We start from the raw sequence: 19,135 nt of genomic DNA, 5'->3' as shown, positions 1-19,135 counted from the left end.
AATGTGAAGTTTACACTTGGAAAAGTTGGGAGGCCGAGGCAGGCGGATCACGAGGTCAGGAGATCGAGACCATCCTGGCTAACACGGTGAAACCCCGTCTCTACTAAAAATACAAAAAAATTAGCCGGGTGTAGTGGCAGGCACCTGTAGTCCCAGCTATTTGGGAGGCTGAAGCAGGAGAATGGTGTGAACCCGGGAGGCAAAGCTTGCAGTGAGCCAAGATCAGGCCACTGCACTCCAGCCTGGGTGACAGAGTGAGGCTCCGTCTCCAAAAAAAAAAAAAAAAAAAAAAGCACACACCTGCCATATGACCCAGGCATTCCATTCCAAGACATTTACCCAAGAGAAATAGAAGACAAAGACGAGGATATAAATGTTCATGGCAGCTTTATTTGCTTTATTTTTATTTAGAAATGGGAAATAATCGAAATATCGGTCAACAGGTAAATAAACTGTGGTATATCCATGCAACACAAAATGTGGATTATTGATGTACACAAAATGGGTGAGTGCCAAAATAATTATGCTGAGTAAAAGCAGCAACTCCCCCCACAGTACTTGCTCTGCGATTCCACTCAGATAAAATTCTAGAATATATAAATTAACCTTTAGTGAGAGAGAGCAGACTAGTGGTTGCCTGAGCATGGGGGACACGAGGGACGGTTTACAAAGGGGTGTGAAAATGCTGTTGGTGGTGATGCACATGTTCTGGCCATAGCTTCACAGGCAAATGCATCGGTCACTTCACGTATGTGCAATTCATTATCTGTCAGTTACACTTCAACAAGGTGGGGCTGGGTTTGGTGGCTCACACCTGTAATCCCAGCAGTTTGGGAGGCTAAAGAAGGAGGATCACTTGAGGCCAGGAGTTTAAGACCAGCCTGGGCAACAGAGTGAGACACTGTTCCTATTTCAAATAACAAAACAAAAGTGGTACAATAACAACTTTTAAAACTCAAAAAGAAACGAAGAAAGAGATAAAAGAGATTCAAGAGACAGTGGCAAACACTGAAAACAGGCAATTTAGATTTCAACATACAGATAACAGGGATCCCCACAGAAAAAAGCCAAAGCAAGAAAAATATAACACAAAACTCCAGTTCAAGCAAATCTTCTTAAAATAACAGATGTGAAGCACACATAGAAAGAGCACACCATACACTTGCAAATATGGACCAGGACAACCAATACCCACACATGACACGTTCAAATAAAACTGCCGACTTGACAGAAAAAGGAAAAAATCCTTTAGGCATCTAAGAAAAAACAGCATATGACTGTCAGGGGAAGAAAATAAGATTCATCAGGCTTTTCATGCATCACTTTATGCTGGAAGAAAACAGAATAAAACAAGATACTCAAAGAAAATCTGGGCCAAGAATTTCGTATCCAGCAAAACTGAATTCAACATCAGAAAGTCAAGGAATACTGTCCCCAAGATGACACTGACTATAGACCGGTTATGAGAACTGAACACACAGAAATGAGTCAATGGCAGTAAAAGGGAGTGATTTTTCTGACAATGTAGACACAGTGCTGTTTTCATCATCACAATTAATGCTACGGTATTAGCATTTTTTTTAAATGCTAAAGAGGAATAAAACAAATGAGTGATTACGGGATATTCCATGCCATCGTCTTGTGTCTTGAGAAGCAGGATTCCGAGTGCAGGAGACACAGACATCATATAGAAGAGGCTACGTAAAGCCCCCGGGACCCTGAATTTGTATTGGGAATATCAATATAGGCTCAGAAAATATTTTTCCTTTAAATGTGTGTGTGCAATGGTTTTTTAAAGCTCTGTCCAAAAATCTAGAAACAATGACCAACCCGACAGCAATGAGCATCCTAAACTGGATCTGAAATACTATCTCTACCAGAGACTCTGGGAAAAATAATGGATTCCAAGTGTTAAACGGAATTAAGTTTGGCCTAAAACTGCCTCTGTACATAGTGACTTATAACCCCACTTAATGTATAAACAAACTGGGACGTGACTTGAGAGTACACTTCTGTAACAAGCAGCAGAGTCTCGCCAATCACAAGCTGAAGGCTGCCAAAACATACCTATGTGAGGTGGAGGCTGACCTGCAGTCAGTCTGGCCATGTATGTGTGTCTTTCCCTTCCTATGGCTATAAATAAATACAGCCTGCACACAACGCACAGGGGAGCGTTCTGAACCACTTTTGGTCCTGAGTGCTACCCAGCTGAAGAAACAATTTTCTGCTCAATTAAACTGCTAACTTGTCTAAAGTTTTTCTTTTAAGACAGGTTTGGAGCAGAAGCTATATAAAATGGGCCTAGAGCACCCTGACATGCCAGGCTGCAGGGAGCTATCAGTGACTGTGCATGTGGTCTGTGCACACATGTATGCACACGTGTGCACACTTATCAAAAGAAATCAAGAGCCAAGCTGAAGAGGCTCCCTCTCACTGACCGAATAAGCTAGTCTGAGCTAAAGAAAGATAAAAATCACAACGGATTGAAACCCACCAAATATGCTTAACTCCACAAATTCTTTTTTTTTTTTTTTAAGACAAGGACTTGCTGTCGCCCAGGCTGGAGTGCGGTGGCACGGTCACAGCTCATGCATCCTCGACCTCCTGGGCCCAGGCGATCCTCCCATCTCAGAGGATCCTCCCATCTCAGAGGATTGTCCAGAATAGCTGGGACAACAGGCAGGCACTACCACACCCACCTGATTTTATTGTAATTTTCTGTAGGGTATCGCTATGTTGCCCAGGCTAGTCTCAAACTCCTGGGTTCACGTGATCCTCCAGCCTCAGCCTCCCAAAGTGCTGGGATTACAGGCATAAGCCACCATGCCCAGCCCATGAATTCTTGTATATACGTAAAAACCCTTCACCACTCGCCTTCCTTGACAGACAACTAATGCGTTATCTTAAAAACTTAGTGTACAAGAGCAAAGAATCCAGCATTTATCCTGCCCTTCCTATATGAACTGTACCACTGGGTAACCAAATAAGTGTAAAAAAGAAAACACTTTCTTAGAAAACCATTCCAGCTAATAAAGGCAAGCAAAATGACAGAATGAGAATACCACCATTTTGCAACCCCAAATAATTAATGGATCTTGGCACTGAGCATCAGCTGCTATCAACATGGTACTTTCCTGAGGAAAGCTCCTAACCACCTATTCTCCTGCCAAAGGGATCAAATTTGAGGCTCATCAAGCCTCTGAACCCAGCTGCCAATGTGCAGGAAACATAGAGGGCCATGCTGAACTACACCATGACCACGTGGTCAGCAAAATCTACACTGTGGGAAGCCATGGGACAAACAGCCCAAGCTCTTCAACAGATAAACGGCAGGGAAAACAGTGAGGCAGACGGGACTGCAAATGGACACTGAAGTAGTTAAAAAAACAGACAAAAAAAAGCAGACAAGACTAAACTGCCACCAAAAAACCAAGAAAGTCATTTCTGTAAAAGTCAGGATTACTTCTAGGGGCAAGAAGGGGGAGAAGACGGAGGCTGCAGCTGGAGGGCACTTGGAGAGCCTTCTGGGGTATCTGGCAAAGTACTATTTCTTCCCCAGGTGGTGGACACAAAGGTTATTCACCTTACAATCATAATCATTCAATAAGCTATATATTTGTTTTGTGTCACTTCCTGTATGTTTTTATGATAAAAAGGTTTAAAACTAAATAAATAATCATGTCAAACTTTTATTACTTTTATTTTTTTTGAGACACAGTCTCACTCTGTTGCCCAGGCTGGAGTGCACTGGCACAATCTCGGCTCACTACAACCTCTGCCTCCTGGGTTCAAGTGATTCTTGTGCCTCAGCCTCCCAAGTAACTGGGACTACAAGCCCGTGCCACCACACCTGGATAATTTTTGTATTTTTAGTAGAGACAGGGTTTCGTCATGTTGGCCAAGTTGGTCTCAAACTCCTGACCTCAAGTGATCCGCCAACCTTGGCCTCCCAAAGTGCTGGGACTGCAGAAGTGAGCCACCATGCCCAGCCGGTGTCATTCTTTTTTTTTTTTTTTTTTTAATTTGCACAGTTTTTAACAAAGGAGCCACATAAATTTTTGAAAGTTCATGTATGCATCTTGGTCTTTACAAGTCGCCGCTGTTCTCAGAGAATGGCCTGGCAGCCAGGGTCGCCGCAGGCAGGCTTTGCCCTATACTAAGTGCCCAGCAAGCAGGCACATGGGGCTGAGACCCAGCACACATCCTGCCCACTGAGCTGCCTGCCCAGGCCCTGGGCAGCATGTTTCTCTAATGTCCCCATGGGCACAAGTCACCTACACAAGCAGGAGACTCAATTTTGTCGACTGGACGGTAAATGGATGCTTTCAGAATACTTCCAGACTTCTGAGTTGCATCTTTTAACCAATGGTTTTTTAATTTCTTATCAAAATATAAGCCACGGCATTTTAGGCCATTTGCCTTGCTTGCCTGCAATAAAACAAGCAAGGACAGTATTGAACCCAGTAAACATAATGCGGAAATCTCACATAATTCTCCAGTCTCAAAGATGTTCAATTTATTATATACTTAACCATTTTTTATAAAAACATGTCACAGAAGGCCACTGTGCCTGATTCCGTGTGAAAGACGCATCTGCCCATCACTGCAATGGTCCTACCTGCAGGCTATTTTCCACACCAGTAAGTACAAGTAGCAAGACCGCCACTGGCTCAAGTTCTCCCAAGGACTAAAGTCACATGGCTCAGTCTTCCGATTGTTTAGCTCCTTCTCTGGCCAATCTATCAGCTTCTTCATTGCCTATAAATCCCGAATGACCAGGAACATGCATCTGTTAAGATAAGTGTTTTCCTTTTATTTTTACTCATCTTTACATAAGCAACACATGACTATATTCTCATCATAAAAAACCATTCAGAACAGACTGCATAGCATAAGCTCAACTTCAACACTCCTCTCCCCAAACATGATCCTCAACAGCATGCTGTCGATTCTTCATGCGTTTACGCAATGGATGTATTTACAAACATTCCATTTTGTTTTTCCACAAATTGGATTTTACCGTTCATATTGCTATTTCCTACCCACTTATCAATGGCACTTGATAAGCTTTCCAGGCAAAACACATGTATGTGCAGATGGGTGGACGGATATGTATGCAACACACACACACGCTTCCGTTGCAGTGCTGTCAGAATGAATAATGTACTTATTTAACCACTGTCTACATTTATGTTGCCAAAGCAAATTTACACATCAGGCTACCAAACTGTTATCAGTGGTTCCGGGAAGGCAGAACAAGGCAGGGTTGAGACAATGGTTGCAGTTTAATTTGTTCTGTATTGCTTGAAAAAAACTTTTTAATAAAGATGATCTATGATTTTAAAAAATGGTCCATCTTGGAATAAAAGTTCTATTACCAAGGCTTTATCACACAACCTTACTATTGTTTAAAACAAAATACACTGATAGTTTTATTTAACATTATGATGCATTCCAAAGAAATGAACAGGGTGACATACAGCTGTCACAGTAATGCCACGTGCCCAGGTTGGGTGTTACTTCGTGGTTTTTTTTTTTTTTTTTGAGACAGAGTCTCGCTCTGTCGCCCAGGCTGGAGTGCAGTGGCGCAATCTCGGCTCACTGCAAGCTCCGCCTCCCGGGTTCACGCCATTCTCCTGCCTCAGCCTCTCCAAGCAGCTGGGACTACAGGCGCCCGCCGCCGCGCCCGGCTAATTTTTTGTATTTTTAGTAGAGACGGGCTTTCACCGTGGTCTCGATCTCCTAACCTCGTGATCCGCCCGCCTCGGCCTCCCAAAGTGCTGGGATTACAAGCGTGAGCCACCGCGCCCGGCCTTACTTCGTATTCTTAACAAAATGTAAGGATCATAGAACATCCCACAAACCACACTGCCTGTGTATTCCATGCCTAGTGATACTCTCACTAAAATTGTATTACTTGTGGTTGCAGTGAGCCAAGATTGCGCCACTGCACTCCAGCCTGGGCAACAGTGCGAGACTCCGTCTCAAAACAATAAATAAAAGTTTGACATGATTATTTATTTAGTTGTAAACCTTTTTATCATAAAACAAAAACATATAAGAAGTGACACAAAACAAATGTAATCCCAGCACTTTGAGAGGCCAAGGCAGGTGGATTGTTTGAGGTCGAGTTCAAGACCAGCCTGGGTAACATGACAAAACCCCATCGCTACTAAAAGTACAAAAATTAGCCAGGCGTGGTGGCATATGCCTGTAATTCCAGATACTTGGGAGGCTGAGGCACGAGAATCACTTGAACCCAGAAGGCAGAGGTTGCAATGAGATGACGCCATAGCATGGGGTGACAGAGTGAGACCTATCTCAAAAACCAAACCAAACCAAACCAAAAAACTGTATTACTTGTATGATAAGGAAAAGAATCAAATGTGTGTATGTGGGTGGGTTTGTTTTGTTTTGTTGAGACAGGGTCTCGCTCTGTCGCCCAGGCTAGAGTGCAGTGGTGCAATCTTGGCTCACTGCAACCTCGACCTCCTCAGCTCAAGTTATCCTCTCACCTCAGCGTCCTGAGTAACTAGACTACAGGAATGCGCCACTACACCTGGCTAATTTTTTATTTTTTCTAGAAACAGAGTCTCACCATGTTATCCAGGCTGGTCTCGAACTTCTCAGCTCAAGTAGCCCCTTTGGGCCTCCTAAAGTGGGTTACAGATGTGAACCACTGAGCCCAGGCTCAAATATGTTTTTTTTTTTTTTTTTTTTTTGAGACGGGGTCTTGGAGTCTCATATCATTGCTCAGGCTGGAGTGCAGTGGCGCGATCTCAGCTCACTGCAACTTCCGCCTCCTGGGTTCAAGTGATTCTTCCGCCTCAACCTCCTGAGTAGCTGGGACTATAGGCACACACCCCCGTGCCCGGCTAATTTTTGTATTTTTTAATAGAGATGGGGTTTCACCATACTGGCCAGGCTGGTCTTCAACTCCTGACCTCGTGGTCCACCCACCTCAGCCTCCCAAAGTGCTGGGATTACAGGCGTGAGCCACCGCACCCAGCCTCAAGTATGTTTTAATATACATTATGATATTAATTTCATGGAAATTGTTATGTCATTAAACCACTTACATAAACCATTAATCTCTAGTAAACTTAGCTTATTTGGTCATAGTAGCCATAGGACATGAACATTTAAGATACTCACCCACTGAATGTCCATCCCCTGGGTCAGCCTCTCCAGTGCCACAAAGTCCTCTTTGTTGATCACCTCTTTCCCTGCACTTGTCTTCCACCCATTTTTCTTCCAACCTTGAACCCAGTTAGTTATACCTACAAAAATGCATGATCACTGGTGAGTCAATCTTGAGTGTCCTGCCTTTTTCCACCTCCTTCGTCTTACCTCTTATAATTGATCCCACTTGTATTCTGAGTCACCATCCTTGACTATTCACTTCCTTAGCTGGCCTTAGTTGCTTTGGCCTTTAGCACAGCCTGAAATACCCCCCTCTCTTCCCTTTCCCCTAACTTGTATTCTACCTACAGCTGTCAGCTTAAGATGTCATTTCTCCCAGGAGCCTTCCCCAGCCTCGTAAGCATCCCCTACATGCTCCTATTCAGGGCATTTCCCAAAGAAGCAGTCAACACGCCGTCTTAAGTGACTTAGACACACACAGACTAGAAGTAACACTAGAGCAGAGCCACTTCCACTTCTGACTGCATCTCCAGTGCCTGGCAAAGAAATAAGCAGGTGGAAAATATCGGAGCAGCAGAAGGGAGACTCCGAAATCCTCACTCTTTGCTTGGTACCTGACAAACCAATGTCACCTTCCCTGTTCCCATTTGGGTCCTGCCCTGTTACAACACCTCCTACCAATTTCCCTTCACAGTTACTGGAAAAACAGAAGAAATCAAATGTGAAAGCTTACCATTTATTGTAAACATACTGTCTGTATACAGAACCAGTTTATTGATGTTTTGAGTCTTTGCTTGTTCAATGGCTTTGCAGGCTGCCTTGAAAAGACAAGTCGATAGTCATGCTGCAGAAAATGTTCAACTTTGACATTACTGAAGTTCAAAAGTACTTTGAAATGGAAAACATCCCCTCTGTACTGTGATGATTATATTCTCTGTAGGAAACATCACTATACATACAATTCTCCTGTGTAGACATGTATTTGAAATAAGTTTTTAGAATTTTTCTACAAAATTCCTATTTTTCAAAAATTGTTATTAAACCCAAGTCTCTTCTTCAAATATCTTATATGTATAGGTAGAAAAAAAAAGAAGCAGTTTATTTGATAATTTCATACTCAATGCTCAAAAATGAGAGGCTTAAACGTATCTGATAACTTACATGAATTTCTGCTCTTTGGTTTGTCTGCCGCCCAGGAAGTCTAATGCCTACATTTCTGTTTCAAAACAGTACAAAAGAAAATAAAAGTATAAAGTGAATTCTCAAAGTGATTCTTCTTAATGGATAATGATAAACTAGTGTGTATTCTTATTTGAAATATAAAAGCATCATATAAAAATCAAACTAACGGAGAGACTCCCAGAAGCAGAGAGGAGCACACAGGTTTCCACACTCGGGCACCTTCTGACTCTCATGGGTTCCACTAGGGCAGAGGAAGTAAAAGCTAGTTCTCTGAGGACCCCGAGTTCGGCCCTATGGCTGCAGTGGAAGAATCCCAGGAGAAAACTCAGGAAGAAGAATGGACAGAGTGAGGCTTCAGACTGAAACTACCAAAATCCTCCAGGAAGTAAAGGAGGAAAATGAAATCAAGGAACCAGAAAAACCCTCAGACGAGTTATTTAAAATCTGGGGTCACCAGGAGATCCAGAGTTTCCTAAAAGAATGAGCAATTTTTGGGCCAGGGGTGGTGGCTCATACCTGTGATCTCGGCACTTTGGGAGGACAAGGTGGGAGGATCGCGTGAGCCCAGAAATTTGAGCCCAGCCTGGGCAACGTAGTGAGACTTCAACTCTACTGAAAAAAAGACTCCTCTTGGGAGGCCGAGGTGGGCGGATCACGAGGTCAGAAGATCGAGACCATCCTGGCTAACACGGTGAAACCCCGTCTCTACTAAAAATACAAAAAATTAGCCGGGCATGGTGGCAGGCACCTGTAGTCCCAGCTACTTGGGAGGCTGAGGAAGCAGAATGGCATGAACCTGGGAAGTGGAGCTTGCAGTGAGCCGAGATCGCACCACTGCACTCTAGCCTGGGCAACAGAGAGAGACTCCGTCTCAGGGAAAAAAAAAAAAAAAAAGACTTCTCCCCAGGGCAAGAAAGAAACACCAAAGCCAGGTGCAGTAGCTGACACCCATAATCCCAACACTTTGGGAGGCCAAGGTGGGAGGATCGCTTGAGCCCAGAAGGTCAAGGCTGCAGTGAGCTGTGTTTGTGCCACTGCACTCCATCCTGGGCAACAGTGTGAGACCCTGTCTTAAAAAAAAAAAAAAAGAAAAGGAAGTAAAGCTGAGGCACCTGACGTTCTGAAAAGCAATGCCGCTTAGCCCCAACATGAACCAAAGCTGCTCCTCTGCTACCCCCTGGCAGAGCTACTTATCTGCAGGTTTTCCCAATAATCAACCAATGAGCAGATCCTGCCTCATGTTTCCACAAGTTGTGGAACATGATTCAGTAAAACTCAGCTTCCTTTGTTTACTTACAAAGGATGGCCTGGCCCCCAGTAAACGCCGATTCCTGCTCGTGGCCTTCTACGCCCATTACTGGAGCAGCAGCCATCAGTGTAGACGACGACGAAGTCTCCTGTGGGAAAAGGGAAGTAAACGCTGCTGGGCTGACCTTACTAAAAACTGAAATTCACCTCAAAAATCCACTAGGTCGACTCAGCATTTTAAACCGAGAGGGTATTTTACAATGCTGCAGACGTTGTCTCTCTAGGAAAACGTGCTCAATTCCTTACAAGGGGGCACCTATCGTTTATGCTTGGAATCCACTTACATTTTGATCTCGTAGGCCAGGCAAGTTCAGGGTGAAGGCAGTCACTTTGTAAAACTAGAGCCTGCTGCAGTAAGAACTACTGTTCACAGCCCACACCGAGGGTTCAAAGGACAATGACTGTCTCCATGGCAGGGTCACCTTCACTCCCAGGGAGCCGTCTGCCCAGAGACAAGCAGTGCCTCAGCATGACGGTGACCCTGCCTGCCAGAGGGCCCAGTCTCCTGACCAGTGCTGGTCTCATTTCTTCCCTGGCATATTTGCTGCTAGTTAAGTGTGGTTCCCGTCTTTGCTTCTTTCCCTCTAGATACAGGGTGTGATTGACACACCAAGGCTATGAAGAACAAGGTAAAAAAAGGACTGATGGGGACACTCTCAGGCCACTGGTGACCAGGACACTTCAGTAGTGTGGTGGGAGCAGAGGTCAGGTTGCAAAGTGTTAAAAGGGCTTGGCGAGAGGGCAAATAGAGGTGGTATGCGCAGGAAGTGGAAGTACTTGTCCGAAGGACGGGAGACTGAGCTCAGCGGCGGCGAAGGGGTGGAGATGGGGATGTGCTCCTCACAGGAGCGGGCCCGAGAGCCAAGGGGAGTGTGGGTGTCGGGCAAGGCTCCTCAGTTCAGCTGGAACTTGACTGTATCAGCGTGACTACAAACTTCCCGCCCAGCCACTGAACTGTCTCAGGAGCCAGCACCTGCTATCCGCCATGTTCCAGGCCACCAAGCCTCCAGCAACGGTCAGTGTCTGGAAACGGCTCATCTCCCTGTGACTCCACAAATCTTTGCTTCAATTCCTACTAGTAAATCACCAAATAAAGAATACTTGTTTGATCTTTTTTTACCTAACTGCAAAACGTATCTATAAATAATACAGCTTGGCAAAACATTTTCTACTGGTTTCCCTTGAATTAAATTAGAACCTATAAATATACTGATTTATATTTTTTAATGCTACTTATTTCTATTTTCTGCTCATATGTGTAAAAGACACAAAGGAGACTTCCATTCTGTGAGTCACTCAATACATACAACTGATTCCTGGAGTGAAAGGTAGCAGAAAAGTTCACTACTACCTTGCTTCTCAGGATAAAATAGAATCTCCTGTTTTCCAAAGATTGAGTAAGAAAGGTTAAAATGCTGGTGCTAATCAATTATAACAGGCAGCTGCGTGTGAGGTGTTTCTTATTTGAAAAAGCTGGAGTCTTCGCATTTAATCTTAACGTTAAGTACTGTATACATAGGGAATACTGGTATTTCAAAAGATTACAGTTGTTCATTTACATGTAAGGGTTTTCCTAAGAACATCCAAGTTTAATTCTGCACCACTTGATTATAAATAATGGCCTTAGTGATTTCTAAATAATCTTTACACATAAGAATGAAGATGATAAACACCAGCTCAAACTCCCCCCATTAAGTGGGAAAAACCTTTTACACATAACATTTTCATGATGGTTGTATTAAAATCTGAAACCCCAAGGAAGATGTACCCATGTAGGAAAACGTGTCTCTGCTAACTGGAGGCGCCGGCTCCACGCTCGGCTTCATGTGCTTTGCATACGGCTCTGCGCTTTCATCTCCATGTCCATCTCCATCCAGTGGCTCACGGAGTCGCTTGCTGGCTTTCGTCTCCGATTCTTGTCCATGTTGATTTTCCTGCCCTGAAAGAGAGTCCACTCGTGAGCTGGAAACAGTGAACATAATATGAAATGCTAGAGAATGAAGACATTCAGTAAATTATTTAGTATTATTAAATCAGACTTAAAAACACCCTCTGCATGTGGCCCCACAATGAGGGAAATGAGGGAATGACCCCCTCCACGCCACCTCAACCCCCTCCACGCCACCTCAACCCCCTCCACGCCACCTCAACCCCTTCCACGCCACCTCAACCGCATCCACGCCATCTCTACCCCCTCCACGCCATCTCAACCCCATCCACACCATCTCTACCCATCCACACCATCTCTACCCATCCACGCCATCTCTACCCCCTCCACGCCATCTCAACCCCATCCACACCATCTCTACCCATCCACACCATCTCTACCCATCCACGCCATCTCTACTCCATCCACGCCATCTCAACCCATCCACGCCATCTCTACCCCATCCACGCCATGTCTACCCCATCCACACCATCTCAACCCCTCCACGCCACCTCAACCCCCTCCACGCCACCTCAACCCCCTCCACGCCACCTCAACCCCCTCCACGCCATCTCTACCCCATCCACGCCATGTCTACCCCATCCACGCCATCTCAACCCCTCCACGCCATCTCAACCCCTTCTACGCCATCTCAACCCCATCCACGCCATCTCTACCCCATCCACGCCACCTCTACCCCATCCACGCCACCTCTACCCATCCACGCCATCTCAACCCCCTCCACGCCATCTCTACCCCCTCCACGCCACCTCTACCCCATCCACACCACCTCTACCCCATCCACGCCATCTCAACCCCCTCCACGCCATCTCAACCCCCTCCACGCCACCTCTACCCCATCCACGCCACCTCTACCCATCCACGCCATCTCAACCCCCTCCACGCCATCTCAACCCCCTCCACGCCATCTCAACCCCCTCCACGCCATCTCAACCCATCCACGCCATCTCAACCCCCTCCACGCCATCTCAACCCCCTCCACGCCATCTCGACCCCCCTCTATGCCATCTCCACCCCATCCATGCCGTCTTGACCCCCTCTAGACCACCTCAACCCCCTCCACACCACCTCAAGCCATCCACACCATCTCAACCCCATCCACACCATCTCAACCCCATCCATACCATCTCAACCCCATCCACACCATCTCAACCCATCCACACCATCTCAACCCATCCACACCATCTCAACCCATCCACACCATCTCAACCCCATCCACACCATCTCAGACTTACAAGGGAATGACCCCATCCACACCATCTCAGACTCTGATACTCTGTGAAATAATTCTAAATTTTTCAAGATAAGTTTGATAAAGACAATGTGAAGACAATAGCAAGGCTTCTGTTGAAAGTAAAATCTGGTTGGGCGGGCGTGGTGGCTCACGCCTGTAATCCAAGCACTTTGGGAGGCCGAGGTGTGTGGATCACCTGAGGTTGGGAGTTCGAGACCAGCCTGACCAATATGGAGAAACCCTGTCTCTACTAAAAATACAAAATTAGCTGGGAGTGGTGGCGCATGCCTGTAGTTCCAGCTACTTGGGAGGCTGAGGCAGGAGAATCGCTTGAACCCGGGAGGCAGACATTGTGGTGAGCCAATATCGTGCCATCACACTCCAGCCTGGGCAACAAGAGTGAAACTCCGTTTCAAAGAAAAAAAAGAAAAAAAAAAAAAAGAAAGTAAAATGTGGTGTTGATGGAGATAATGATACCAACGGTTTGTGACCCTTTAGGGATCATGGACAGTTTGAAATCAAAGGGGTTCTTTCTCCAGGAAAAACATGGCCCAAAATTGTGTATATAACATCAGTGGTGTTGCTGGGCGCAGTCATGCGTACCTATAGTTCCAGCTACTCAGGAGGCTGACATACGAGTATCACTTGAGCCCGGGTTTGAATCCAACCTGGCCAACATAGCAAGACCCCTTTGCTTAAAAATAAATAAATCTAAAAAAAGATGAGTTGTGTCCATGGTTCAGCCCCTCCCTGCCTCAAATACAACTACATGGACACTAAGTTAAGAAGCCCTAGGAGGGCTTGGAGGGTGCAGGTTAGTCTAGCTTGAATAAACAGATAATGGGACATATTAAGAAAGGGAAACAGGGCTGGGAAGCCGAGGCGGGCAGATCATTTGAGCTCAGGAGTTCAAGACCAGCCTGGTCAACATGGTGAAACCCCGTCTCTACTAAAAATACAAAAATTAGCCAGGCGTGGTGGCGGGCGCCTGTAATCCCAGCTACTCGGGAGGCTGAGGCAGGAGAATGGCGTGAACCCAGGAAGCGGAGCTTGCAGTGAGCAGAGATCGTGCCACTGCACTCCAGCCTGGGCGACAGCGAGACTCCGTCTCAAAAAAAAAAAAAAAAAAAAACAAAAAAACAAAAGGAAACAGAAACCAGAAACTAAAACGAAGCAACTGGGCCCCTTCGGGGGCAGTACTCTTGCAGTTTTTCTTTTGCAACGAAGTTTGTCTTCAGGGGGAACTCAAGGTTAATCCCAAATAGATTTTTTTTTTTTTTTTTTTGAGACAGAGTCTCGCTCTGTGCCCAGGCTGGAGTACAGTGGCACAATCGCGGCTCACTGCAACTTCCACCTCCCTGGTTCAAGCAGTTCTCTGCCGCAGCCTCCCAAGTAGCTGGGATTACAGGCACCCACCACCACACCCGGCTATTTTTTTGTATTTTTAGTAGAGATGGGGTTTCACCATCTTGGCCAGGCTGGTCTTGAACTCCTGACCTCGTGATTCACCCGCCTTGGCCTCCCACAGTGCTGGGATCACAGGCGTGAGCCACTGCGCCCGGCCCCAAGGAGATTCTTAATATCATCTCAGGGTTATCTGGGAAGGGCCCATATCTCACTCACTGGGTAATATTACGGCAGCTGAAGTAGAACAGCTAAATTAGACCAGGACTCAAAAAACCAGTTTCAATTTGTGCTATACCTTTTATCAGCTGCGAACTCCATCAACTGAATTAAACCCTCTGGGCTTCTGTAAAATGAGGCCCTGGGCTAGACGATCTGAAACGACTTTTCCTTAAACTATCATTTTATGGAGTGAAAATAAGGACACAGGAGCAACCAACTACCTGCAAACTAACAACCCTAACCCAACACTACAGGATTCACCTCCAGCTCTCAACTCCTAAACCAGGGATGGAGAAATGGGGCACGAACGTCACAGAACACCTACTAGAAAGGAACAAGAAAATCTCTGGAGCTTCTCAACCCACACCTCTCGGAACGCTAAGGGAGCCGGGCAAACTTGACCAGCATGACGTCAGCAACGGCTGGCGTTTCCACTGCCAGATTTTGTTTTCACACACTCATCTCCAAAACGTTCCTCTAGGTACTCTACTGAAGTAAATGCAAATACTCTGGTCCAGGTTAAAGTGTCATTTTGTAGAACCTTAACACTGATATAAATACTGGTTTTACTTACTATAACAGAGATGGACACTTTTTACAGAACCGATAAGACTCGGAAGGAGGAAAAAACCACACTTGTCAGTTAAGGTTTACTTCACAAAATAGTGGTTTTTAAGCAAATTAACCTTAAATCAGCTTATATAAACCATAAGAACCAATAAATAGCTCAATAATTCTAAAATAAGGATAAATGTAATATTAAAAAACAAAAAACTGTAAAGGCGGCTAACACTTTTTCTTTGATACAGATCTGAATCATTAAAGGCATTAAATCTCGATTTATAGAAGTCAGTCACTGACTAGGAGGTCTCTAAAGTTTAAAGAAGTAGATTCACAAAGAACTAGCTTGCTTTAAGATTTACAGTACTTAATAAAAACAGAAATACTTACATTGGAAGAACTGAGATACAAATAAATTACTGATTGGTTAAAAACAAAAAATTTGTGAAAAGGAAAATTATGAAAAGGAAGTATCAAGAACCCAGCAAAGAAGGAAAGAGCCATATTTTCAAACCTGCTTTCTGTCTCAAACTGATTTTTCCATCTGGGTAGAAAAATGAACAGCTGTAACAGTGAGGAGGCGGCTCAGCATTACTGCCTCCATTCTCCCCTAACATCCCCGTAGTGGTATCGTATAGGCCGAGTGAACTATGGGAAGAATTTATAGTTTAAAGCAAGGATGACAGTGGTCTGTTCCCAAAACTAACTCCCAAGGAGATAAAGAGGGAGTACACACAAGTAACAATGTTATGTTGAAGACTTATAGGAGGAGCATCATGGCCTGACCAAGGACAGAGAAGTTTCACAATCCCCTTGGACCCTCACTGCCATCCAGATGTCTGTGCTCATCGGTCACCTCCTGATCTCACCTCCGCCTTTCTTTCCCCCTCCCTTAACATAAAAGAAGTCTCAAGTTCTATTAACTTAAGATGGTTCTTCAGGACATTAGTCCACCATCTTCTTGGCTTGTTGGCTCTCGGAAAAAAGTCGCCTTCCTTGCCCCAACACCTTGTCTCTCAGCTTATTGGCTGTCATGCAGTCAGCAGTAAGAACTGTCACATCGATGAGCCTTTTTCATGTGTCCTCATTGTGAAACAGAACCTCCTTTAAAAGCTATTGAAGAGAGAGAGGGTGAAGCAGATGCACTGAGTGAGGGTCGACCCTGCTTTGCAAACTAACTCTTCAGGGTTCCATTCTGGACACCACCTGCCTCGCTCTAAATTGCGCTTTGTCCAGGATTGTTATGATGATTCAAAGGAGCAGTTGTTCAGGTTCAAGCATCTCAATGGCCTCTAGAGAGGCTGTTCAAGATACGGTAATTAAAACCATGCTCTGCTCAGTCTTAATTTGCTGTAGTAAAAAATTTGTAAGTAACATTTATGTAATATCACCTCCTCAGTGTAGATCCAGAAATATTTGTAAAATCTTGTGCTCTAAAGTTGTCCCTGCTCATCTGAGTCTGCATAATGGGCTTTAAACTTCAAATTATATTGGGCATTAATCTTATATTGGGCTTTAAACTTTGAATAACCATACTTTCTATAACACATACAATTGGAAGAAATTGGCCAGGTGTGGTGGCTCATGCCTGGAATCCTAACACTTTGGGAGGCCAAGGCAGGTGAATCATTTGAGGTCAGGAGTTCAAGACCAGCCTAGCCAATATGGTGAAATCCCATCTCTACTAAAAAAAAATACAAAAATTAGCCGGGTATGGTGGCATGCACCTGTAATCCCAGCTACTCAGGAAGCTGAAGCACGAGAATCACTTGAACCCAGGAGGCAGAGATTGCAGTGAGCCAAGATTGTGCCACTGCACTCCAGCCTGGGCAACAGAGACTTTGTCTCAAGGAAAAAAAAAAAAAGAAGAAATTCAGATTGTGTGACTCTGTCCTCAATAAAAAGGAAACACCACAAAGGGGCATGCCATGGAAAGAACCACACTCATTCCTGTAAACTGTAGCCCATTCAGTCCAATAACTATGCAAGTATTTTTTTTATTTTTATTTTTTTTGACGAGTCTTGCCCTGTCACCCAAGCTGGAGTGCAGTGGTGCAATCTCGGCTCACTGCAGCCTCCACTTCCCAGGTTCAAGCAATTCTCCTGCCTCAGCCTCCCAAGTAGCTGGGATTACAGGCGTGCACCACCACGCCCAGCTAATTTTTGTATTTTAGTAGAGACGGAGTTTCATCACGTTGGTCAGGCTGGACAAGCATTTTTTTTTTAAAGACAAGGAATTATGGCATAAAAGGCTGAATGGAACAGGAGAGCTGAGTCCTGGCTTATCCCTAATACTGTAAGTAATATGAACCACTATTTGTAACTGCTTTCAGCCTGTTCCTTAACTTGTAAAATGAAAACAATCACACAAGGTTCTCTACATGCCTAGAGGGTAGCTATACAGATCAAATGCCATCTGGCATATGAGAGCCTTTGAATAGGTTAAAATGTCACACTGACATGAGAGGTGACTACCTTCTGAAACTTCCAGGATTGCAGATTTCCTGACAAAGGCCCAGGCCTCATCCTCTGTGGCAAACTTCTTAAATCTGGCAGCAGGGAACCGGTCCACCTGTGCTTTGCACTCAGTCCTGGAAAAGATGTGCAATGTTATTTCCTTCTTCCCTCTCTAACCTATCCCTTTATTACGATTCTTAAGGTTGGAAATACAGTTGTCCCTTGGTATCTGAGGGAGACTAATTCCAGGAAGTCCTCCACCCCCATCATAGATACCAACATCAGAGGATACTTAAGTCCTTTGTATAAAATGGTGTATTTGCACATAACCTACACACATCTTCTTGTATGCTTTAAATCATCTCGAGTTTATAATACCTAACATAATGTATATAGTTCTTGTATTGTCTTTTTATGCGTATTTTAAAACTGTATTCTATTGTAATTTTTTCCAAATATTTTTGATCTATGGTTAGCTGAAACTGAGCATGCAAACTGGATATGGAGGACCAATTTTAGCGTGAAAAGGGCAGAGTCGCACCTTATAGTTTTATCCTGCACGTCAGACTCTACACCTGTGTTCTACTGTATGCCAGCCAGCCAGCACACCAGCACCATAAGGCTTTCGTCAAACTCAAAGCATAACAAAATACTGGGGTCTTTGAAAAAAATATTAACCATTTCATTACAACAAAAAGGTCAACTTCTGAGATGCTTCTTCCTCAATACTATAGCTGCCGTGCATGGGGAAACACAGGTAACGAACTTTGGGATCTTGTGGTGGAAGAATTCTGGTGGTAGAGTCGGAACAGCTGGGCTCAAGTCCTTTCTCTGTCAGTTACGTGCCCTGGGAACTTCCTGACCACAGGAACAACACCTGAAAGTGAGAATAATGCCTCTCACCTCCAAGGGTTGTTACAAGGATCCAACTGCAATATTGGCTTATTAGAATTTACCTTTTTAAAAAGGGAAGATTAGATGAGGTACTGAGTTCTAGTCCCAATTTAGCTGGTACGGAAAATCTTCTGGTAATGGGGGTTAGTTCTGATTACGTGTTACTTTTTGTTGCACTTTAACTGCAACAAAGATGAAGGATTAAACTTGGGGTTTATTAGGCCACCCCTAACCTTTACTCGACGTTTCTGGTATTTCAAACAAGTCTTCGGCGCAGTCCAGTCCCCGGCCGTGAGCCTCCTGGAACCCCGCCGGCCGAGCAGGAAAACGAGGCGGTCCCCCGACCACCCACAGCCACAGCTCGCGTCACAGACTCGGACCGCCAGGCTCCCGCCGCCGGGGTTAGCCGAGCTCCGGCCTCCCTCGACCCGGATGCCGGCAGGGAGGCGCCTCGGCGGGCGGGCCACTCACCAGGTCAGAAAGACCCCGGTCTTGCGGCCCCTCCTCACGGCATAGAACATCCCGAACCCGCGAGTGCCGCGGCGGCAGGGCACGGCGGCCAAGGCGACTCTGTGGGCCAGGAACAGAAGCCAGCTCATCACTTACTCCCGGCACCGGGAAGCATTTCGACTCCCGGCCCAGCGTGGGCGCGACCCGCCAGCGGTCACCACCGCACTTCCGTCGCCGGCGCGGGAAGATGACGCACGTCTGGGCGGAGTCCTGATGAGGGCACGGACCTAACGAGGGGCGGGGTAGTAGGGCGGAGTCCGGAGCCCAGCCCC

The 19,135-nt window shown here is 45.4% G+C and overlaps 1 protein-coding gene across 6 annotated transcripts; it reads right to left on the bottom strand.

Moving 5' to 3' along the window:
- Positions 1 to 370: 370 nt before the first annotated feature.
- RNASEH1 (ribonuclease H1) lies at positions 371 to 19,090 on the bottom strand. 6 transcript variants are annotated; one of them, XM_055252581.2, is made up of 8 exons: positions 18,825 to 19,090; positions 17,478 to 17,593; positions 11,402 to 11,572; positions 9,623 to 9,722; positions 8,305 to 8,359; positions 7,877 to 7,961; positions 7,156 to 7,280; positions 371 to 4,789 (listed from the first exon to the last, which is right to left on the bottom strand). In XM_055252581.2, the coding sequence occupies exons 1-8, from the start codon at positions 18,950 to 18,952 to the stop codon at positions 4,703 to 4,705; spliced, it is 867 nt and encodes a 288-aa protein (XP_055108556.1). In that variant the 5' UTR covers positions 18,953 to 19,090; the 3' UTR covers positions 371 to 4,702. The 6 variants fall into 6 exon arrangements, with proteins under 6 accessions (XP_055108556.1, XP_055108560.1, XP_055108559.1 ...); XM_055252585.2 differs by having other exon boundaries at positions 371 to 4,809; positions 18,825 to 19,054; XM_055252584.2 differs by having other exon boundaries at positions 8,305 to 8,344; positions 18,825 to 19,054.
- Positions 19,091 to 19,135: the final 45 nt, after the last annotated feature.

The sequence above is a fragment of the Symphalangus syndactylus genome, chromosome 18 (genome assembly GCF_028878055.3).
Source record: "Symphalangus syndactylus isolate Jambi chromosome 18, NHGRI_mSymSyn1-v2.1_pri, whole genome shotgun sequence".
Lineage (NCBI taxonomy): Eukaryota > Metazoa > Chordata > Mammalia > Primates > Hylobatidae > Symphalangus > Symphalangus syndactylus.
This window is presented reverse-complemented; position numbering and strand designations above follow the sequence as displayed.

Coding starts and splice junctions, on each gene's coding strand:
- RNASEH1 (XM_055252581.2), bottom strand. CDS start 18,952: ATGAGCTGGCTTCTGTTCCTGGCCCACAGAGTCGCCTTGGCCGCCGTG. Junction 8,360..9,622: donor TGGGGGCCAGGCCATCCTTT/GTAAGTAAACAA, acceptor GTTTTGAAACAG/AAATGTAGGCATTAGACTTC. Junction 7,962..8,304: donor ACCAAAGAGCAGAAATTCAT/GTAAGTTATCAG, acceptor TGTCTTTTCAAG/GCAGCCTGCAAAGCCATTGA.